Here is a 24282-nt window from a genome sequence, read left to right as displayed (position 1 = left end):
TTCCCTCATTTCTTGGACAGTTACTGGGCAGTTTTCTGGAAAAGAGCTTGTGCATTGCTAATATTTCTTCAGACACTTCCTGAAAAAGGCTTTGTAATTTGGTAATATATTTATACTCATAAGGGAAACTGAGAAAGTGTTAAGTTAGTCGAGTATGTACTCTCATTAACAGGTTCCAAACCTGCATTAATTCTACTTTTTTTTTTTACTTTTTTTATTGGTTTCTTGGCCCAACAAGCCACCTGAGTTAATATGGTAGTTAGTTAATATAAGTCCTGCTGTCTAGGGCTTAGTAGGTGGCATAAAAAGGTTTCATCAAAGCTGAAAAGGGCTGACAACAACTGGAAACAAGGCTGAAGAGAGCAGGGAAACTGTACCAAAATACTTATTTGCTGTCTTGCTTATTTCTCTGTTCTACCCTGATCTGAGGGGAAGTACAGAGTTGGTCTCTCTGAGTTTGTCGCTACAAACAACACCTTTCATCGACATAATAATCTCAAATTTATATGAAAATGTTGATCAAAATGGCTATAAGCGCAACCCTGATGTGGTAAAGCTTAGCTTGTTAGCATGTGCTCATCATGTCAACATCATTAACCTGTTAAATTCATACGCTGGCACGTCAAACATAGCAGCTTTCTTCCTGTGTGACAGATAAAATACGCTGGGGGATCCAGTCATTCTCCTTGTGTCTTTTTGTGTCCTCAGAAGATGTTCAACTAATATTAATCAGAAAATTGCCAGAAAATTATTAGGAAAATAAGGGACCCGTGAAATAGAGCGGTATGAAAATATATTAAAAAACAAAAACTTAAATGAAGGTTACATTTGCATGAAACACTTTCAAAACATGCTGCAGTAATATAATTGAAATACTGTGATAGAATTCGTAACCGAAGTTCACGCATTTTGCAACTCCGCATATATCCAGTAAGTGAACCTACTGTATGTTCCCCTAACAAAATAACGGAGCAGACCCCTTAGGGACTGTGTGTGATTCAGTGACAGAGTACGGCTGAGTCACAGCTCTGGAGGAAATGTTTGGGCAAGCAGAGGGGAGTACCTCACTCACTTCTACTACTCTTTGTGTGTCAGAGAGCAGCTGTCCCCTCAGGCCTGACTATCTGTGTGTGTTTGGGTGTTTGGGTGGGTGTGTAAAAGAGAGAGAGAGACAGGCGGCTAGGGCTCAATTTCGATGTGCCTCTCCTACTAACTTTAGGTATAATGAGCTGTAATGGCCACAGGGTCCAAGCTCTGTGTCTGTCTGCCTCTCACACAGAGCAGATGTTACCCCCTTTACTAGTTTTATGACCCCCTAGGAGGATAGAAAAAACAACATGCAATAGGGTCATTGTCTGACTGACATGCAGAGTACAACCCGGTAAGGGATCAGCACTCAATCAAACGTGCCTGCTTGTGTTCTAAGAAGACACTCATAAATAGAGCGAGCTGAAGGAGGCCAACAAAAACAGAAAAAGTGATAATTGGGTGCTGACAAGAAACTGGCGATACGAAAAGAAAACTCACCAGATAATGTAGCGGGGGGTGGATGGAGCGGCTGAGGAGAAAAATGGGTCAGAGCCTAAAGAACAGTGACAGCGTAAGGGGAATACAGGAAAGAATGCTTCAGAGATCCCTTTATTAAATGAATGAGCCTTTTTTTCCTCTCTCTCTCTCTCATTGTGACCTCTGTGTTATAGCACGGGACACACACACACTTACACTCAGACTGATGTTCCATTAGCAGGAGACCTCACAGCTTCGAACTGAAAAATCTCATAACAGCATCTGTAAGATCTCTCATATCCTCTCAGCCCTTTCCTCTATCCCACCTTATTTCTATTTTATCTCTCTTCGCAATTTCACAAGATTGGATGCGATGTGTTATGACAGGACTGCGTGAAAGCCTCTTTGATCGTATGGGATAGCGTGATGAAAGACGTTGAACTAATAGGTTCTCATTTAGAAAAGATTATAGATAAACTTGCTTTAATTCATATCTTTTTGATTTTTTTGAAATTTCACAATGAAGCAGTTTAAGTTATGTGGTTATATCATTAGAGTTTATTCTTCATCAGTGGCTTGTGATCCTCTTAATAAACAATTGTTAATGCATTTGTTTAAGGAGCCCATTCATTGTGCACCTTCAGGTCAGATGGGAAAACTTTGTATCTGGCCTGTTTTTGGTCCCCATTGACGCGGTGATGGTTTCTGTCCTTTTATGGGGATTGAGCTTGTAGTTATTACTGTAAAAAGGGAGTAGCATCTCTGGCATGACTGGTATTTACACAAGTTAGCTTTCATTTGCCTTCGTATGACTGCCAGTGAACACAAACAAAAAATGTGAAGGTAAAGACAGGCAAGGTTAAACGCACACAGGCTAAATTCACTACTGAATCAGCCCTCTAATACACAAAGATTTTGACCTCTGCATGGCTGCATTCATATAATTCCTCTAAAGAAATACGTTTGTGAAAAATATAAGACAGCTAATTGATTTGTCTGACTGTTGATGACTTGAGTTTATGAAAGGTCCTATGTTATGCTGATCCAGCAAACAGGCGGTTGTAAAAAGGTCTTGGAACGTGTTGCCCTTGTTGCATAGACGAATGTGATGTGTTAATGAAACATTTACTTGTTATGTCAAAATATATTCAGCATTATGAAAATCATTTTTGCTTCTGACCAAACTCTTGTCAGTGTCAAATATGACAGCACTGCAAACTGACAGCTGTCAGCTGTAGTTCAAATAACTGCCAGTCCACAGTAACCTACCATCCACACAAAGAATATATAATGTGCTGCCATGTTTCTAATTGTTTTTCTTCATCATCAACACCCCAAACATCCAAACTTGAGACTGAGTTTTGCTTTTCATAAAGAACTATTGAAATTATTTTGAAAATTATAAATGACTGGATTAAAAGTCAATAGTACATCTTTGATAGTTTGTTAAAGCCCTCCTCTGAAAAGCAATTATCCAATCATAACTTATGCACCACCACAAAGCACGGCAGGCTTGCCAAGTTTTGGATTTCATCCACATGCTGCAGTGTGCATTAGGCTCTAATAGCATTTAAAATGGTGCCTTAAAAGAGGTGTCTTGAAAGCATGTTTTTTTTTTTTCACAAGAGAAAGAGTTTAAGGAGGAGTACATTAAACATTGTGGTCATCTCCTTTAAGTATCTTGCTAAATAATGAGAGCACCGTAACTTCAGCAGCTCCATTCGCGTTTCTGTCAAGTTCACACTCGAGAGTTAGCTGCGGTCACTCAGCACGATGTCATATATGCAGCCATCTAGGGCATATTTAACATCCGTTTTACAAGGTTCTTCAACTTGATTAGCTATAATAAAAAACAACAGATTGCTAAAATATGATTGTGACATTTGCAATCACGATTTTAACAGCAAAGTTGACAGTTGCTGACTAGACTTGAGAAACACGCTTTTGTCGTTCTCTTGAATTTTGTGTGGTAAATCTGCCACCGTTATCATTAATAATAATAATTACAGGCAAGGCAGTGAAGCAGGGTTTAGCAAATGGCTGAAAAGGATTGTAAAAGTACAGTTGCAGTAGCAGCGGTAATTCAGTTTAGCAGCACGCCTTTGTGTTGAAGCAGTGTTCCTTTTGCTGTTTTTCCATAATTTTTCTCTACAATTTTGATGAGGCTACTAAAAGATTTCCGAAGCTGTGGTCATCACACAGCCGAATTTAGAGTGAATTACAGTAGTTACTGGCTTTCTTCATCAGGGAGCACAGTGCTGAAGTAAACATAAAATCCCTGTGCAGATTGTGGATTAAAAACAGAAACGACATGCCATACACAGCATTTTAGCAACATGTTGTCATAAATTCACAGGAGAAGGTCATATTGACAAACACAGCATTTTGATATTAGAATTTAATGAGTGCATAGTCATTTCTCTGGGTCTGAGGCATAACATCTCTTATTCCAGTATTACATAACACATAAATATTGCGAAGACACAGAAACAGACCGATGAAGGAGTGCTGCTCTGTATCTTGGACTCAGCGAGGTGTCAGGCTCATCTGATCCTGTGCATTTGTTGTATTATGGATGTACACCCCTGCTGTGGAACCAGATCCCACAACACGTCCTTCATCTCCAGTCTCACCCCTTTATTCGCTGTTAAAGAGGGCTCCCACGTGTCTCTTTTCCGGCTCCAAGGTGTGATCCTTACTCCTGCCCTTTTCTTTCTTCTTTTACTCGGCATCCTGTCCTTATTATCAGTACATGCTCTTGGGGATGGTGTGTAGATTTCAGTTTGTCACAGTTTGCTTTTCTGGTTGCTCGTGGTGTTTTGTTTGAAGACCTGCTTGATTTTACAGTCTCCTGAGAAAGTGTTGACTCCGTGTACTTCAGCAAGATTTTTGTTGCCGTGTGTGTGTGTGTGTGTGTGTGTGTGTGTGTGCTTTGCTTTACTGAAGTAAGAGTGGCAAGTATGCTATCTAGGCCCATATGAAGGCTACAAACAGAATAATAATCATCTATCTGTAGTAGTTTTTGCACCTCCTGTACAAGTTCATGAGGAATCGGTGTGCATGTGTGTCATGGGTCATGGGATAAGAGCACTGCCTCTTTGTGCTTCATCTTCGCTCTTTTCTTCCTTTACTTCTTTGTCTTCATCCTTTTTGCTGAGTCCTCCTACTTTAACCTCCTCTCTCCTCTAACCCAGTTTCCCATTTGAACCACTTCATCCTTCATTCTGACTCATCAATAGGTCTCACAGCGGAGAACAAAGAAGAGGAGGATGTGAATGAGCAGGATAATGGATAATAAGTATGAGAAAGACAGGTGTAGGCACAGTTTCTGTATTTATTCCATTTTTATTACTTCCTGACACCATACACCTGCATATGTTGTAGGCATCCTGGGTCACTAAGTGACGTATGCTTAGTGATGAGGCTGGACTCACATGAAGTGGAGCTGAAGATCGCCCACTCGCTCTGTTTCCCTCTCAGCAGTGCTCTCAGTTTCATAGAGTAATTAACAATAATTACCCTACTGGCTTTGCCAAATGGCCATTTGCTTGCACACACACACACACACACACACACGCATGCACACACGAAAGGCCATTACACACCAAAACGCAGTAACCACTTTAGCTGTGGCTGAACATTTGTTATGCACTGTTATGCATTAGTACTGTGAATGTCATACGCTAAGTGACCAAAAGTATATGGACATCCTGTCCATACACCACCATACCGCACGATAGGGTGGCAACGCCGTCTGATTCAGCAAATTCAGTTAGTTACAGATTAATGTATTTTAAGGTTTATCAGACAACAAAATGGTTTACAGTGATTGGTAACAAAGATGTACATGGTCATGGTTTGAGAAATTTGTAAACTTGGCAACTATTTTATTTGTTTAGTGTGAGGTTTGGAGTAGAAATATGCTATTCCTGTTACTAAGTAATCTATCAGGAATATGCACTTGCACATTTGTGTTTGACAAAAGCAGTGCCTTACCAGATGATGTTGAATTCCCAGAAAACATATTTGCTTGACAAACCTGCTTTGTTTTGCCCTTAGTGAGAGGGCTGTTTTTCTTAAAGCAGAGCTCATGTTGGAGTGCAGCCTTATGGTTTCTGGGTTTGGTGTGGGACGATCTTACTGGCCTGCACAAAGCTCTAACCGCAACCCCAAAGCAAATGCCTGCAGTGAAAGTTTCCGAAATCTTTTTGAACACCTTGCCTGCAAGACAGATGGTGTTATGGCAGTGGAGTAACACCCAGAGTTGTGGATTAAGATGTGTAGCAATCACATACAGTATAAAAGTTCATAAGCACTATACAAAAGTACCTGACAGCTTCCACTCTTCAGGCTTTCCACAAGACTTTGGAGTGTTTCTGTGGGAATCTTTGCCGATTCATGCAGTTGGGCAAAGGTGAGGTCAGGCACCAATTCATCCCAAAGGTGTTGGATGGAGGTCAGGGCTCTGTGTGGTCCAGTCATGTTCCTTCACACCAAACTCATCCTTAATGGATCTTACTTTGGGCACATTGTTGCCAGAATAGAAAATGTCTTAGTATACTGAATCATTAAGATTTCCCTTCACTGGAAGTAAGGGGCCCGTCCATGAATAAAGCCCCATAAAGAGGTGTGTCTGGATACTTTTGTATATATAGTGTACTTTGTTCGATTGTCCACTTGTTTTTGGGTGTGTAATTACTAGGGTCAGCCAACCACAATTGATTGAAATATATGTCAGAGAAAAGCTTCTTATACACCTTTGATATCTACTACTAATGTGATCAGCCAGCAGTTGTTGCCAGCAAAAGTTTGAGATTTATAATCTGTCTCTCAGTGGGGGGAAAAAAACAAAACAAAAACAGAGCCAGGAACATGATGCCTTTACACTTACACTTCACACTTAAAATAGGCTCATAAACATGCACAAGCAAATGCAGAGAAGCACAATGAAATGACATGTGTGTGGGTGAAGACGTGTGTGTGAGTGTGTGTGCTTATGTGAGCCAGAACATTTGTAGCAGTGAGAACATCCAGAGGGCAGTGTGAATCTCACCAGTTCATGCTGTCATCATCTTCTCCCGAGACTGCAGCCGCGAGAGCACAAACAAACCCTGCTATTTGGTTTGTTTGTTTCTGTAAGGAATCTCTTCTGCTTCTGCGACCCGCTGCACGAACACTGCAGAGAGATGTTAAAGTTTGACTGCATGCAAAATGTACAGCTCAGACTTCAGAAATGATCGTCTTTTTCTTTCCTGACGTATTTGTGAAATTTCTTTCCCTCCATTTTTTTGTGTCCTCGTGTCCCCCACACTTCTATCCCTGTGTGACTGGACTTAAAAGGCCAGCTTGGGGTATGACAACCGTCTTTCACTTCAGAGGACTGAGAGAGTAAGGGAAGATCTGGAATGGAGGGAGATGAAAGCAGAAATTGCAGATGAGGTAGAGCAGGAAGAGAGTAGTTTTAAAGATTTATGAAGGATTGACAGCTTCTGTGTCAGTTAAAAAAGCTCCAGCATAACACAGGCATGTTTTTCTTCACATCCACACGCGAGAACCTCCAGCTCAAAATGCGATTACCTGATTCATCAGTGAAAAATGTTTTAATCGTTAGCACTTTGAGATCCCATCCTCTATGAATGTGATCCAAATGAGGAAAATTACATTTAATCCTTCAAAAAGTCCTGAAATTATTTTTTTTTATTTTATAGTAATAAAGACTGGCTTATTGAGCTGCAGTGCAGTACACGGTTTCTGCAGTGGTGAAATGACAAACGTTTTGAAAATGTATTGAAAGGAGGCATTCCCATCAACCTCAATACACTCTCTCTGTCAGTTTTTTGAGTTTAGTGAGGGAAATTATATACATTTATTAAAACGTAATAAATATCTGTTATCTGTCATTTGTTGTCAAGAACAAATTTTAATGTCGGTGTTTACTCATTAGGTAACACATTAGTTACAGATGAGCCATTAAGATGTTGCAGCTGCACAGCTTTTGGCTTGGCAATGTAGCTCATTTAACACAAATTCATCCCAAGTTTTGTGTGTGTGTGTGTGTGTGTGTGTGTGTGTGTAAGCACAAAAAGTTGCTCCCATAACTGCTTTTTTTATATTTATATTGCAGTCAAACCGTGGTTTTTGGTTTAGGTAAGCAGCAGCAGTAGTAGCAGTAGTACAGGTCAAAGGATAAGGGTGCGGATATTCAAATTGTCCTTGCTGTGAGTAAATCCCATGAAATAACAAAACCAGTTTGTTGGCCTGGGCCAAAAAATCGCACAAATAGATACTATCATTTGGATAATTTTCTGAAACTGCTGGGTGCTGTTTTTTTTTTTTTTTGTTTTTTTATTAAACAGGAGTAAATGGCACTTTTGTTGGTATTTTCAGTGTGGACTGATGCACATTGGGTGTGTCAGTGAGTATTTACGGCAGCAAAATGTGGGATTGTGATTTGAAATAAACTGCAGAGGCCATGTTCACTGAAATGAAGAAACATGTTGGCCCATGTAATGGTATGGCTCACTGATGTGTTTGTACCTACTGTGTATGGCTGCACTACACCGGGTTTTGACTGAATTTTACAGTAGCATTTATTTTTGTCTTTTTCTGGCATTTGTTGACTATAAGAAAATTAGAAAATATAATCAGATTTGTATTTTAAAAGTAGCGTGTATGATTTAACAGTAGCATGTGTGCAGAATCCAGCTAACTGAAGATACTTCATTCACGCTTCCCTGTGGTTACCACTAAAAATGCGAAAGGCTTTCTCTACAGACAGTGTTTGATTTGTCCTCTCTGGGCTGCTATAGAAACATGGCAGGCCCGCTCCCTCTGTAGATATAAAAGGCTCATTGTAAGATAACAAAAACCCAACAATTCTTTGTTTCAGATGATTATACACTAATGAGAACATAATTCTGAATGTTGTATTTAATTTCTGCCCCTAAATCCCCCTAAATCCTACACACAGGACCTTTAAGACCTTTACAGTGGTTGTAATTAGGCATACTGCAGTTTTGGTTAAGGTAGAACAAGTCAATACAATGTCCTCACAAGTGATGAAAGTGAGTGTGTGTCTATGTGTTTGTGTTTGTGCCCGAGAATGCCATCTCATGCTGTTCCTAATCCTTTCCAGATTGAGGTCAGTGACGCTATTGCAGGATCTCGGTGTGTTTACAACCTCAGCCCCCGACCCTTGGAAATGCTTAGATTGGCTGGTGTTGTCTGATTGGTTGTTTTGCCCAGACATGTCTGTGGGAGTAGGGATGTGATTGGCCTAGAGGACTTGAGATGAAGTCAAAGTGTTAAATACCTCCACGAGAAGCCGTCCGAGGGACGTGAAGAATCAGCTCGCTGTTTTCGCATGTGTTCCACCGGGAGGATGCCGGGGGGATGGGGACTGGGGTGCGGTTGTTATAGTAACTACAGGCTGTTCTCAGAGGCCTTCAGCGTCATGTGGGAGGGTTGCCATGGCAATGGCAGGTTGTAGCGTAGGTGTGTTGTTGTGGTAACAGTGTGTCTATGCTGAGCTGCCGTTCACTCAGCGTTGACTGGAGAGTTGAAGTGAGAGAACTTGGCAACAGCAGGTCTTTTATTGAGCGGAATCAGACTTTTGAGATGCTTGTGAAAATGATATTCTGTCTTCCTCCGACAGAACACCTAACAGTATTTTCAGGTACACATAATCACTACATGCCAGTTGTTTGCAAATTCAAATTGAAACTGATCAAACCGGTTCATTAATTTCAATTCACCGATGCCACTGCTCGTATCCGTAAAACATCACCTACCAGACTTGTTTATTTCTGAGTACTCATTTGTTTGGACAATCATTTGTGCTCAAAGAGACAGTTCAATCCAAAATCAAAATGCACATCTGTCCTGACCTGACCCTGTAGTGCTATTTATCCATCTGGATTGTTTTTGTGTGTTACAGAGTTTTGGAATTAATTGAATAATTCCTACATTTAAAAAAATGTTCACAGCAAGGTCTGTGGATTATCTTGAGTAACTGGGCCATGATTTCTGGAAAAGGGGCATTGCTGTTGGGTTTTTTACTGCTTTGAGCACCACAGGCAAAGTGCTATCTAGCTGCATTAAAGATAGACATCTTTACAGCTGATATCTCCAAAAAGGGAAAATATGTTCTTTTTTTTTAAATTTTGGGCTGAACTAGCTCTTTAAAAACATATGATCACAATATGATTCCTCTGAAAGTAAGTAAATGATAATAATTAAGAATTATCAGCCAAAAGTTGCAACCATCAGCAGGAACAGATTGTGGAGCATAAGCCTGTAATAAAGTATCTAAATGTAAACACTAATACAGGCCTACTTGCGTTCCCATGTCAGTCATTTTATCATACAACCAAGAAACAAATATATCAGCAGAATAGTTTTATTGCTACCCTTGGCTACCATTGGCCTCCCTTGCTGTTTGGCTGTTTATGAAGCACTCAGGATAATGGAGAAGTGGATTAGAGGACAGATTCCAGTCAGACCCCGTCAGTATTTTCAAGATGGTTTCAAACTAACAGAGGAAACTGTTAATTTTTGTGTGGTCTTACTGTCTGCATCTCCGTAATGCTGAATACCCCCCATCCTTTTCCTGCCACTTCTGTTTTATCGTTGTTTTCTTTCTATGAGCGTCTTGTTAAACTCCAGTAACTCCAGATGTCAAGCCTCTTTTCTCCGCCTCCTCTATCTTTTTTTTCTCAGATCTCTCTGCCTTTGTTCCTTCTATGTGTTTCATTTCATTAGCGGTGTCGGTGTCTCTGTTCTCACAGTCCCCAACTCTAAATTTTACTTGCTTGAGTGACTGTTGGAACAAAGCTTTTTTTTCCTTGCATCCTGGAAAGAACATAGCATTTGGCTCCTGAAGATCACCAATATAAAAAGCGCACCTGCAAAACCCATTTGATGACCCCAAATATTAAGAATAAATTTGTTTTTCTATTGTATTGACAAAAAAATGATGTAGTCAGGGAGTCACACAGAGCATCCACCTGATGGTGTCTATTCAGGTGGATGCTCTACACACACACACACACACACACACACACACACACACACACACACAGATACTCAGCTACTCTTTCCACTGTTCCAAACATTTGATGTGTTTGTACTGAGGGGTTTTTACTGCATTATTTTTGGCAAAAAAAGCATAAAAGGAATCAATAGAAACCTATTTCTTCAATTCTGAGAGATTATTTTCTTAGATAATAATTATTTTATGTTTAAACAATATTTTGGGTCGCCCCTGTCATCCCAATGCCCCTGGAATCATCTTAGCCCCTGTGCCCTTATGGTGCCTCTGTATTTAGTGTCATTGCAGGTGACTTGAGGAGAAGACAGACCTCAAACATGCTGATTTGTCGTCCTCACAATGACAATCCCACAAGAGTCTGAATAGTCAAACATCTTGACAAAGCCCTCCACGAGCATAAACCCCTGCAAAGCACTTCCATTGTCAGGCTTTTAAGAAAGGGCTCACGGTCACCACATGGAAATGCAAGCCGGCGTCTCGCTGCTTTGTTCCGTTCAGTGCTGTCGATACCCAGCCCGGCTTAAATGGTTGACTGCCGTCCTGCTGTGAACAGTGACGTCTTTGTATATTCTGTCTCTTAGATGGGCTGTACGTAAGCAGATGTGCACACACACGTGTTTGTGTGTGTGGTTACACCATCCATATGCTTGCAGCCTCAGCTCACTGAGGTCTCGCGTGACATGAAATGTTGGGGGGGACAAACGCGCAGCCACACGCATCCAAACCCGCCAGAAAGAGATAACACTGTGTATGCTGGAACTACATTATTTTTATAATGACCTTATGACCTTTTTTATTTTTGTTTGTCATTAATGCATGATGTTCAGTCCAGTGTGTGTGTCAGTCTCTCTTTGGCACGTACTCATATACAGCGGTGGTGTAGTACATTTCCAAAAATACTTCTTTAGCGCCTTTTAGAAGCTATAAGTGTTTATTTTCGTCGATGTGTGGAGTGTTTCCAGCCTGCCTTCTGAAATTATCACATCTTGATGTCTCTGTTGCTTCTCTGCACTTGACTGTCCCCTTTTCCCAGCTCTGCTGTTTTCATTCCATCTGGCTTTGAGTCTGTCCACTGTTCTCGATTGTGTTGTAGATGGACGGGCTGGGATGAATTCATTACAGCAATTTTAACTTGATGTTTGTATATTTAGTATGTGATCAAAATATGTTTGAAAGTTTAGCGAGAGGAAGTGCGGCTGTAAGATGCCCACTGTAGAGCTGTTGTGTTTGTCACAGTAAACTACACAGGATAAAATCAGCCTGAAAGAAGTGCTGGAGGCGTCTCTAGATGTATGAGATTGAGAAAATGCCATCATCGCACAATGACATGTGAGAGCCATGTATGGAAGAGGAAATAGAGGGCAGTCACCTGCATTAACACCTTTTGCTGACACTGGGGAGTAAATCAGATTTCACCAGCTTAGAGCAAAATGCCAGTTTATTTTCACTTCCATAATAGAAGACATAAACAAACATTTTCTTGTGAAAAGTCCTGCACATTTAACAATAACAATTGCATGGTATTTCTCACAGACAGGTAGAGGATACGTCCGGTGTTTAAGAGACCAGATAATGCGTTTCTAAAATGAGAAATTCTAACCTGCTCTGACATCCCGAACAGCGTCCACATATTCCAACTCTAAGTGCTAATTTTCTATCCTTTTTCTTTATTTTTGCAGTCATCGCTGACTCGCTGACCGTGACAGCTCCAGCGCAGACTCTGTCTAAGGTGGAAGGTGACACGCTACAGCTCACCTGCGAGGTGGCTCGGACCACAATGCAGCACACTCATTTATCGGTGGGTTGGTACCTGCGGTCCCCAGAGGACGCCGCCGCCCCACCTCAGGAGCTGGTCACCCTGTCCAGAGACTTTGTTCTGCGCTCCGGGGGGCCGTACCGGCAGAGGATGGCAGCGGGGGACCTGCGGCTGGATAAAACCAGCGCTACAGCTTATAGGCTGACCATACACAAGCTGCAGCCAGTGGACCAGGGCCTGCTTTACTGCCAGGCTGCCGAGTGGATTCAGGACACAGACGGCAACTGGTTTGCCATGACCCGCAAGCAGAGCGACAAGACTCAGCTCCGCATTCAGCCCACAGGTGAGTGAGGGGAAGAGATTTTGTGTAAAAGAGGAGGGAGGGGGGTGGAGAGTGAAGATGCCAGTGTGCCCCCTCCCACCTGCACCCTGCATTCTTTTGACAGACACATACTTGCGTATGTGGGCTGGCTTCCTCTGATTGCTGATCAGTATCTAACACTAAGCTCATTAGCTTACTAAAAAGAGCTTAACTAAACCTCCACAGACTCCCCACTTTTGTATTTGTGTCTGTTTGACGAGCAACATTACGACGAGCATGGGTGTTTGACACAGGAGGCCGATGGATTCCACATGTACAATCTCCCAGGCAACAGGTGACCCAGGGATCAGAAGCCAAAAATGTTCCTCTTTGCCAACAATTGCACCAGTCTAGTCTGTGCTTGAGTGGGAGAAACCATGTTAACATAGTGCGGCTGCCGACTCTAAGGGAGGAGATTGTCTACTGGAAGGGAGGGAAGAAGTTACCCTCCGGAGGAGGAAGAGGAAACAGGATGGAGGGATGACAGGGAGACATGGGGTTGAGAAAGTAACAAGGGGTGCGTGATTGAAGCCTGTGGGAGAAACAAAGAGTGCACTTGGGTGGCTGATAGAGGAGAAGGCCTCATATGATAATGATCTAATAAGCTGTCTGCCTTTAGACTTCATGGACCAGAAACAAAGACGGCTTTACGAGTCCTCGCATGTTCTTGTAACCTCCCACCCGACTCGACCCCATCTCGCTCACTTTGCTGTGAACCACAGCTATAAAGAATCTCTTTGTATGCGTCCAAGAAAGGGCCACGGAGATGGGTGATAAACTGCTTTGACATTAGCTCAATTACCAAGGCAGCACGCAGTGGTGAGCGTCCCATGCCAGTAAATCATTTCAAAGTGGAGTCGTTTTGCCGTTTCTCCATTAAGCATCAGATCCGCTCTGGACCAATAGAAGTTGATTGTGCCCCAGATAGTGCTGGGTGGATGAAAAGGAGAGTGAGAACTCAGATGTAAAGCAGGTTTGTCAGATGTGTTCCTGCTACTTCAGGGAGGAGACAAAAGGCACAAAGAGCTCCCCTCTCAGCACCCTTCGTCACTCTCTGTCTTCTCTGTAATCTATAATGGATGGAGGTGTTGTTGCGTGACAAAGAGAATACAGCAGAGTTGTGGGAGGCTCTAGGTGTGAGTGCCCGATATGAGTACGTACGTGAATTCATTTTGATTTCTTCTTTTGTACTTACTTATTGCATGGTGAGGGCCCAACTTGCATACCTTCAGGCTCAACTTGTGTATTTGATGTTGCACCTGTCCATGTGGAGATTTGACACAGAGAGAGGATGTGAGAGGGAGAGAGAAATTTTGGAAGGAGAGGGAGCAGCTCTTCCATTAGCCTCCTATTATAAAAGACGGAGTGCGTCTCGAGACAGCCCCATCACTAGCTAATCACCCACAGCTTCAGCATCAGAGAGAGGAGCACCGGACAGAATCCTAATGTACCTTTCGACATCACTTTTCACCATCTCTCTCTCTCCCTTTCTTCCTCTCTCTTTTCTCCCACCTTCTCCCTTGCTCTCACATCACCTCTCCTTTTCTGCAGTCATGTCTCAACACTGCACTTTTTTCATCTTCCTCAGTTTTGCTCCATCACCCACTTCCTCCACACTTCTACTGCTATTTGCACTTAATACTTTTTTCTAATTGGCTCGAAACGCTAACACATGCCGGACCTGTGAGTCTGTTTTCCATCCCAAGTCTTTGCATCCTCTCAGGCGAGCTCTTCCAGTAAAACACCGTCCTAATAGAGCTCCATGCTGAGTGGAGACAGACTCTTGACAAAGCAGGTCACGGCCCTTTTAGCTTTGCTCCTCTTCCCTCACAGTTAATCACGTTCAAATGTCATAACACAATGTCTTCTTACTCTTTTAACATGTGTGGCCCTTCCTCTATACCTCTATGCCATCACATGCAAGTAAATTGCTGCTCCAAAATATGAATATTTCCCTCATCCATTTTCCTTATGATTATTTTGTTGATGATAAGTTTAGTCTCATTTAGCCTGTAAAATGTCACATGTTGTGGAAACATACAAACCAAAGGAGACACCCAGTTCACAATACAAAGATATTAAATTTACAGCGATCTAGAAACTTTATGTGTAAACAATATCCCTCTCCCTCCCACCATAATGTTCCCCTGCATAACGAGCTCTATACCAACAGCAGGCTTTGAACTTTTCCACATGAGTGTGTTTCTCAGGAAGCCTGTTTAAAGTCTTTGTAATTACAGCTCGGGGCTACCACCTCAGTGAGAGGCAAAGCAGCCGTCTCTGATACATACCGTACTCATCCATGTGGAAATTAATACAGCAAATAAAACTGAACACACAGTCACACGCGCACATACAAACACAGCCGCACATGCGCAGACAACAAGCATAATGTGGCTCGAGCTAGCAGTGTTTACTTTCTGTTGTGGCTCATAGTGTGCAGGAGGAAGAGGAGGAGGAGGAGAGCGCCTGACTCTGTTTCAGACTGCTGAAGAGAATTTTAATTAGATGTGTTTTTATTGCAGGGGTGAAACCATGGGAGAGAGACAGAGCAGAGCTCTCTGAAAGATCAGCATTTTGCCGGAGCGATGCACCCTGTGACCTCAAGCTTCTCTCTCTCTCTCTTCAGCATTAAAACAATGTTATTGTTTACTGCCACGCCCACCTTTGACCACTTGAAACCTCACCTATGTCGTTCGCCCCCTCAGTCCTCTCACTCGCTCTCTCTTTTAACATTCAGGTTCAGCGTCCCACACAGTGGATATTAAGAAAACATGGCAGTTTCATGCAGTTCATTTGTAGTCCATATTTAAACATCAGTCATGTTTTAGACATCAGAAACAAGTTGTTTGGAAATGTAAGAAATGTCACCTTCCTGGAGAGATCTCTCTCTCTCTCTCTCTGTCTCTCTGTCTCTCTCACACCTACGCTCTTTCAGTTCTGCTGCTTTATTTAAAATCTAGTGCTGTATTCAAGGGTTTTGTACTTTTACCAGTATTGGATAAAATTCTTTTCTTACTAAGCCACAGTGATGTGCAACATTTAAAGGGGATTTTCTTTTTTGTTTCATATATCACAGAATTGTGTCACTGAGTGTTTCGCATGCAGTAAAATATACAACATTATCAGCCTCCTGAGCACATTTCCGATTGTTCTGCTAAAACCTTTATTTTCCCCTCTGTCCCCCTGTCCCCACTCAGATCGGGACTTCAGCATCCAGGTGAGCACGGAGCGACGGTCCTTCACGGCCGGTGAGCCGCTGGAGCTTCGCTGCACTGTCGAGGCGCAGAACGTGCCAGAGCGTTTCTTCTTGGTGTCGTGGGTCTTCAGCAGCTCACCGGTGGCCGTGGTGGACCCCAGTGCCGTGCCTGTCCTGGGCCCCGATTATGTCGCCCGTGAGGCAGCTGGCCAAATGACTGTGCGTAAAGAGAGCCCCAACGTGCACCTGCTCAAGCTGCAGCACCTGCGCCCGGAAGATGCTGGGAAATACATCTGCCGTGTGACAGAGCGGGAGAAGACACCCACGGGAGACTTCATCGACCGCAGCAAGAGGTCTCGCAATGTCCAGATCACAGTCCAGCCGCTCAGTGAGTAATAATCTGTTCGTGAAGCTACTAGCTTAGTTGTCCTTCGTTGTCAATTACACTAAGAATGATGAGCTTTCCATAATAACAGCTTTATCGTCATGTGGGTAGCATGGGATGTCATGCTGTGCTCCTCTCCAGCTTCTCTGTCTCTCTTCGTCCTTCTGTTTCCTCTCTCCCTCTCTCGCCAAGGTGGCCTATAAGAGATAGCTGCACAGCCTCTATTGTTAGCTGTGAGTAAGAGGAGAAAGGATAATGCTACTCTTATTCCTGATATATTTTCTGTTTGAGTGGATTGCTAAGGATTGGTAATGCAGCATTATGGTCCTTCCTATTCCCTTGGCTTAGCTGGGAGGGAGGGTAACACTATAGTAGCATAATGGAGAGCAGAAGAGTCCAAACTCAAGGAGGCTGAGCTAACAGCCATGAAATTAAAGCGTAGAGAAAGAAAAGAAGAAGAGAAAGGCCCCTAGCTCTCAAGGGCCCTCTAAGTGGTTCCCCAGGCTAAATTAATGTGGTCTGCTGGGACTGGACCTCTTTAGTGGCTTTAAACAGGGCTGGTCTGTGACGGCTGTGTCAGGTTTGTAGGTGGATGAGTGATGCAAATTTACAGTCAGACTTTTAAAACCCTGCTCACAATCCTTTCATCAGTCATTGAGATTACTCTTCATCTCAGAGACAGGAGGAAAACGCCCCTCCGTCAGTTTGGGTCATTTGCTTCATGCCTCCATGTCTTTTAGGACTGGAGCTGTATGTAGACAGCTGCTGCCAGCATAATAAAACATAATAACCGCAGAGTAGTATCTCCTCTCAAGCAGCCAATGCTACCTTATCCTCGCCACTCTGCACCCTCTGCTCAATCAGCCCAAAACAATGGCCTTGAGTCTGCAGCGGTCACCAGGGAACCTCTCTGTATGGGATGTTTTGTTTTTCCAACAAAAGACCTTAATGCCCCATAAAGGATGTTTATAGGGTTTACACAGGATAATGGCCACAGTTATTGGCAGAGAACCTCCATGAAACACAAGATCCGTGGTCAGGTGGACATGTATTTTGTGCGCAAACTGTCGCAAACAGGCCTTCTGTTACCTGCAAACACACACGCACACACACACACAATTTCTAGATGTGCTTCATCACTCTAATTGGGGGAATTGGGTGAGAGTTGGTAATAGGGTGTGACAGAGGTTAAAGTTGATGAGTCAGAGGCGGGAGAGGTGACAGCAAAGGAAAAACGGAGGTAAGCACTTCTGACAAATCAGTGTTGATGGATGAGTTTACCTTTGCAATGGGAAAGGGAGAGAGAGCTTCTACGCCACACTGAGTCTGTAACATACAGACAGAAAGGACGAGTGCAAGGGGAGGGGAAAAAAGAGAGATGATGAAGGTAAAATGCATTTAGTAGTTCTATAAACAAAGAAGAAGAAGCTGGTGTGGAAAATGTGAACATTAATAAAGTGGAAGGAAAAAGGAAAATTGGAGAAATCTAAAAAATGAGGGTGTGTGTCTATCTACAGGTTTAACTGTCTAAAAGTCCTTGCTTTAACAACATCAGTGTGAAAAAAGTGATAGGATTCAATACTGGCTGTAGCTGGGTATGGACAAAAAAAAAAAATATGGCACTGTTACAATGAAATAGAGAAAGGAAGAGGGAAAGGATGAAAGGTTTTCCCTTTGTTCATTTCAATGTGATAGCAGCGAGCAGTGAGTTTATTCCATATTCACAGAGAGCTCGCGCTTATTAGGCGTGCTGGCGAGCTGAGAGGGAAGCAGCAGAGCTTGGCCTGAGGGGAGCTGGAAAAAACGAAAAAAAAGAAAAGTGAGCCACACCCCACGAGACAGCAGCAGTGGCCCCCGCAGAGCTAAGAGAGCTTTCAGGTCAACCACAGCTCCATGATGTTTGATGGACGTTGAAGTGATGAGAGTCGAGATAAAGCAGAAAAACAGAGCCGAAGAGCCAGTAAAGACTTTTATCTTTCCCCTCTTCTGAAGTGCCGCTGTGTCTTCTGATCTGAGTCCTATTTCCTGTTCCCGCGTGGACTTGGTCAACAAGCCACACGGGGTTCAGAAAGAGACTCGCACACAAACTCACAACGGTCTCTTCTTCTGGCTGACTATGAGGTGCCTGAGGCCGGTTACCAAACCGCACCACCGTCTTCTCTTATACACACACACACACGCACACACACACTCACACACGCACAGCACTTTCACAGGACTGTGTTATACTCCCGAGAACAGGCTCAGCGAATTGTTTTATTGCTCCTGGCCTCCTGTACTCTGTGAATGCTTCAGCTGAAAGTGTGATTCCTATTGTCTCTGGTATTGAGCAGGATTTTGAGAAACTTTCTCTCTCTGTGTCTATTACGTGTCCTATGTAGCCTCACACTCACCTTCCTGTCTCTCTTACTCTTTTGTCTTCCATCTCAGAGAGCAACATCACAGTGGTATTGTCCAGTAACTCCTCGGAGGTCCTAGAGGGCGATGTGATCCAGTTGACCTGCTCGGTCCACTCCACTACAGGGCCCCTATCTGTTCTCTGGCAGTGGACAGACAAGCAGGCAACCGGACCGGCCCAGGAGGTGGCCTCTGTAGATCGGGATGGCACTGTGTGGCACAGTGCGGCCTACAGAGAGCGCTCCAGCTATGGGGAGATCCGTGTGGAGAAGGTGCGGGGCGACGCATTCTCTCTGTCGCTGTATAATGCCTTGCCCGGGGACGAGGGCCAGTATCGCTGCACAGCCACTGAGTGGCTTCAAACCGGCTCTGAACTGGAGCAAAACTGGGAGAAGATCGGAGAGAAGTCAGCTACCAAGACAATCACCGTCAAGACTGTTGGTAAGTTACTGCAGCCCAGTCTGACCTCAGTGTAGTGTATATTCTGATCCTGGAGAGTGGAGGGTGCAGCCCCTTCTGCTGACCAGAGTGCAACTTAGTGGAAATATCATTTTACCTTTTTAGATGATTTCTGATCAAAATTGTTTTCAGAGCTTTTGTTTGCTTGTGGCTGCATTATTTTGTTGTGTTTCAAGCATGAAAAATATGGTAAATTTGAGAGTTAAACATATACAGTATGTGATTTTCTGATTAAGTGATATGACTGCGTGCCTTCATCCCAGTTTAAAGTTCAGAGGGCAAATTAATTATCCAGAACATAACATAAAATAGCTTATTTCTTCACTTTAAATAGTCCAAAACCAATGACAAAATATGCCGTAGGTAAATTGTAAAGAAGTATTTTCTTGTTTTGTTGAAACTTAAAGTCAGTGCAGACACTAACCCAGCATCGGTCCATGGAGGTAAAGAGATATGTGTGATGTGTTTTTGCATTTCAGTTCTGCAGTTTTGAGCAGCAGCACAGCTTGTCGCAGGTTTAAACTTCCTTTATTGTATGGATCATATTGTTTATCCTGCTGTAATATTATTTCCGTGCAAGGTTCAGATTTAACTACAGAAATTGTATTACATCTGCCTCCACCCCTATTGGAAATCCTTTCCTGTGTGCACGGTAAGACATGTAAACCCTCCTACAAGACGGCGTGTCTGCACACGTGCACACCAACTTAAAGAGGGGCATATGGTCTGTGATTTGCTAAAGACTGATGAATGGCACAGGCAGGACATGCAGTCCACAGAGTAGAATACACCATGGTTTATTCATGCACCGCTCAAGGGAAGGAGCTATTATGACACGCACACACACACACTCACCACCTGCCACATGTCACGAGCAATGCTACCGTGACACCCATCATACACATGCACACACATTCACACACGACCTTATGGATTAACCAGAATTATTAGAATGGAAATGCAGCGGCAATGTGTTTCACAGTCTGTGGGTCTCCTCTGTCGGTGCTGAGTTAAACTGAACATCCTCGGTACAGGCTGAGGAAGCCACTGGAGCGGAGCAGTGAGGAGCTGGCAGGCCAGGAGCACACGCACACATACACGCACGCGCGCACACACACACACACACACTTACATATACACTTACACACACAGCAAACGGATTAGCTCCCTGCAGCAGCACACAGCAGTGCTGCAGAGAAGAGATGTCAGTTTTTAAGTGGCCATTTGTTAAGTTCGGGCAACAACAGAGACATTAGTTTTAGGAACAAGGGACACATTATGCAAATAAGGGAAAAGAAGTCCGAAGTTGCTCGTCTCTTTTCCATTACACTCCTTGACATCTCCTCTCCCTCTCCTCCATGCTTGTTGATCAAAGGATTTTCTGAATGTGCACTGTTGTGTGACGGTCAGTGTGCGTCTCAGATTTGTTTTGGACTTCATTTTTCTCACTTTAGCTTCCAACTTCAGTTTAAATGGACCTGCCATGCAGATAGAGCATTTTTTTTCCTTCTCAGTTTTATTCTGTTCTCACTCTCTTGTATCACTTCTTTGGTCCTTGCAATCTAATCAATAAAAAAAGAAAGATGAGTCTTGCTTCAGTTTCCTTCTGAGCTCAGAGGCTTCACACTTGCATGTCCTCTGAGTGAACCTGCCTGCAGACTGAAGCAAGATATTATATGTGGTCACTGTACCTTAATTTAGTTCATAGCCTCTTCCTTTATGGAGTCCCTGTGCTTTCTGACAAGGCCTGGAGGGGACGGGAGAGGGATGTCCTCTGGGAGCCTCGTTGTCTTTCCAACTGATTGGCTTAAGGGGCCCTCAGGGTGTCTGCAGTGGCAAGTGTCTATAAGTGAGAAGCCTATGCAGACACAGACCGCGTCTCCCACTTAACCACACACACATTTCGTACACTGAACAGAACATACTCATTCATGTTTATTCACACAAACAAAAAGATGAGGTTGTATGGGAAAACGTATTGGCATGAAATCCTCTTTTCTGTCACACAGACAGGCAGTCAGTGAGGGGGACATGGATGGATGGATGGGGGAGGGGGGTTGAGAGTGAGAGGGGAGAGTTATTGTCTATTAGAGAATTATGGCCCCAGGCCGCTGCCCCAGCAGTAGCCGACTGTGGACAGAAAGCCATTGATTACACACCCTGAAGGACAGCGGGTGTAATGGCTGTCAGAGGACGAGAGAGAGTGAGGGACAAGGAAAGTCTCAAGGAAATGAACACTCTGATCTGACAAAAATCAGACTTTAACATCTCTCCGTTACACCTCCCTCTTTCCATTTTTAACTGTGTCTTTCTCATATTCGAGCTCAATCATTCATGTTCATTGAAATACCCTGAAATAGGTGCAGCAGGGCCAAGTTATTTAAGGGCCATGGAGGGAAAAAAAGGGATTTTTCTTTATCTCGTCTATCTCTCCCTCTTCCTCTCTTGACGCTCTTGCTTTCCAGTGTGGATGTACCTTGGCAATAATATATTGAGTTGGATGAACGTTTTTAGCTTAATGAGGATAGTTTAGACTTGGCAAGGAGTTGGGCGTGGATCGAACATCGACGCTTAGAGGAAATCTCTCCCCTGGGTTTTCTTTGTTGCATCATTTTGAAGCACACTTTCACAGTCAAGCACAGAAACTCGTGCTTACACACAAGCCCAGCCTAGTACACACATATACATGCGTAAGATAAATGGCAGTCTTTTGGCCATAGTGTTGGAGGAAAAATCTTTTGGAGACTGAGAACTGTTTACCATGAAGTCAGTGGACTTGAAGTAAATACTCTCTGTATTTTGTTCCAGCAGGGGGCTTTGGTAGCCATGCTTAAAAGGTTGTTTCCTGGAAAATAATTATGAACTTCTTACGTTATTTTCTAGCTTTAAGCTTTTAGAGAACAGAGTCTATCACACTGGCTGTGTGCTATTACATGCAATCAGCAGTACCCTTATGTTTGAAGGGTTCATTTGACAAGTTGATGTTCCAAGATGACCTTACATCCTCTCTCCTTTTCTCCGCCATTTAGAGTCCTCCTTCATGGTGTCAGCCTCATCGCGGACGCCATCCGTTACGTTCGGAGACTCCTTTGACCTCCTGTGCCTGGTCAAACCTCGTCACAACCCTCGTGTCCCCACTTCTGTCACCTGGCGCTTCATGCCAGCCGGCACAGAAACTGATGACGAGGGTCAGGGAGAATTCAAAGACCTGGTGACTTTCACCCGCGAGGGCACACTGCAGTGGGGGGAGCAGCTTCTGGGGCTGGGTACCCGCACCACTGTGGACCGCTCCCACTCCAACACCAACTTCCGGTTGTCAGTGACCCGGGCAGGGCGTCGCGAGGCCGGCAAGTACCAGTGCACCGCCATCCTGTGGAGGAGGAACTACGACAACAGCTGGAGCAGAGTGGCCAACCGCACTTCTAACCTGCTCGGCATCAGTGTCCTACAGCCAGGTAAAGCTGCATCGCTGCTTGCCAGGCAGACACACACCTAATTGGAACAGACACCGACCAGCACACAAACAGGGATAAACACAGATTCAGACACACAGTCCTACATACACATCAAGTGAATTCAGCAGAGCTTAGAGGATTTCTGCCCGCTCTAATTGCTCTTAGTCTCTGGTTTAGCCACTAATTGGAGTGTGTGTGGATATGTGTGTGTGTGTGTGTGTGTGTGCAGGGCAGGATGGGGTCTCCTAATGGAGCACAGTGAATGGATAGCTAAATATCCCATAGGAAGAGAAAATGGAGTGAAAGAGGTAGAAGAGGGAAGCAAAGGATGGAAACAGAGTGATAAAGGGAGTGAGTGATCTGTCCTTGAACCTTTTTCCTCAGTGGAGGCATTAAACTGTCTATGCTGCCTTCATTGGTCCTCTGTGCTCCACACACACACACACACACACACACACACACACACACACACACACACACACACAAAAAAAAAAGCCAGTCAGACACAGCCCAATTAGTGGCTGCACACAAACAACAAACACACACAGACACACAAAACACACATTGGCCCAATTTAGCCGAGTCTGGTTTGCCTCTACAGTATGATACTTCATTTATTCAGGTGAAGGTGCCCGCGGCAAATATTCATCTTGCTGATTAAAAAAAAAAACAAAAAACACCCACCGTCGGTCTTTTAAAGCTGTCTGGCGAAGCATTATGGTACCTGAAGTACCAATTGGGTCCAGATTTGGCAGGCTGAATATTAGCAAGGAATGTGGGTGGCACAAGATATATGCGAGGTTGTGCTGTTGCCTACCTGCAGATCTCTTCCCCTGCTCAGGTGAGGATAAGGAAGTTGCTGTACTGAGTTCAGAGGCAGACGGTGGTGGTCAATTATGCTTTCAAAGTGGACTGTAGTTGTATGTACAGTATAGTCTCTTGTTCCCTCCTGCTATTAATTCATATACACACACACACACACACAAATGTAAAGTGATATAAACAGACTCACACACACACTTACAAAAGCACGGCAGCTCGGTGACAGAGCTTCACTTGCTTCTCTGAATGTGCTCTGACCTTAAGCATTCATGCAGAACACAGCATCCATGGGCCCTTCAGGAGCTATTTGGAAATCCACTTATCATCCAGGAAATCCACTTCTCACCCACCGTAGTTTGAATTGTTTACTTTTAACCAGAAAAATCTTAACCACACGCACAGACATTTTGCAGGGGAATAAATGCTGGGTCCTCCTCCCACTCCATTTTCTAGCAGCATCTCAATGGTAAAGTGATCAGTTACCTTGGTAATGCCATCAGTAACCGTGACGATGTGATCGCTCGCAGACTGAAAGCCCATCAGTAACCATAACTATGCGATCACTCTGTGTGTAAGGGCACATATCACAGGGGAAGGCGGGTGAGTAATTCCTTTATCTCATTGGTGGCTGAGGCCTGGCTCAGTCCCTGGTCATGCTGCGTTCGTCTCCTCCACCTCCTGTCTTTTTTTTTGGGAGGGGGGGTTATGCAGTCAGACCTTCATTTAGACTGATGATTCATTTGTCAGAATGTAGGACGTCTCTCTCTGCCTCACGCCTCTCCTCCCCATCTGCTTTTTTCTCTTTGCTCTTCCTAAATGTTAACCACTCCTGGCTAAATGGGCCAGCGTTTTCAGTCCCTTTCTCAAAGAAGTGGGATAAAAGGCGAGTGTGT

General features: G+C 43.7%; 1 protein-coding gene across 1 annotated transcript in view; it reads left to right on the top strand.

Moving 5' to 3' along the window:
- igsf3 (immunoglobulin superfamily, member 3) overlaps positions 1-24282 on the top strand; it is a 68029-nt gene that overhangs the window by 28278 nt on the left and 15469 nt on the right. Inside the window, exons 4-7 of the mRNA XM_046403303.1 lie at positions 12235-12654; positions 15873-16259; positions 18687-19094; positions 22142-22567. Coding sequence (XP_046259259.1) covers positions 12235-12654; positions 15873-16259; positions 18687-19094; positions 22142-22567 — 1641 coding nt within the window. The remainder of the gene's footprint in view (positions 1-12234; positions 12655-15872; positions 16260-18686; positions 19095-22141; positions 22568-24282) is intronic.

Source organism: Scatophagus argus, chromosome 11 (genome assembly GCF_020382885.2).
Source record: "Scatophagus argus isolate fScaArg1 chromosome 11, fScaArg1.pri, whole genome shotgun sequence".
NCBI classification, from domain to species: Eukaryota; Metazoa; Chordata; class Actinopteri; family Scatophagidae; genus Scatophagus; species Scatophagus argus.
Note: the sequence above shows the minus strand (reverse complement) of the source record. Positions and strands in the feature narration are given on the sequence as shown.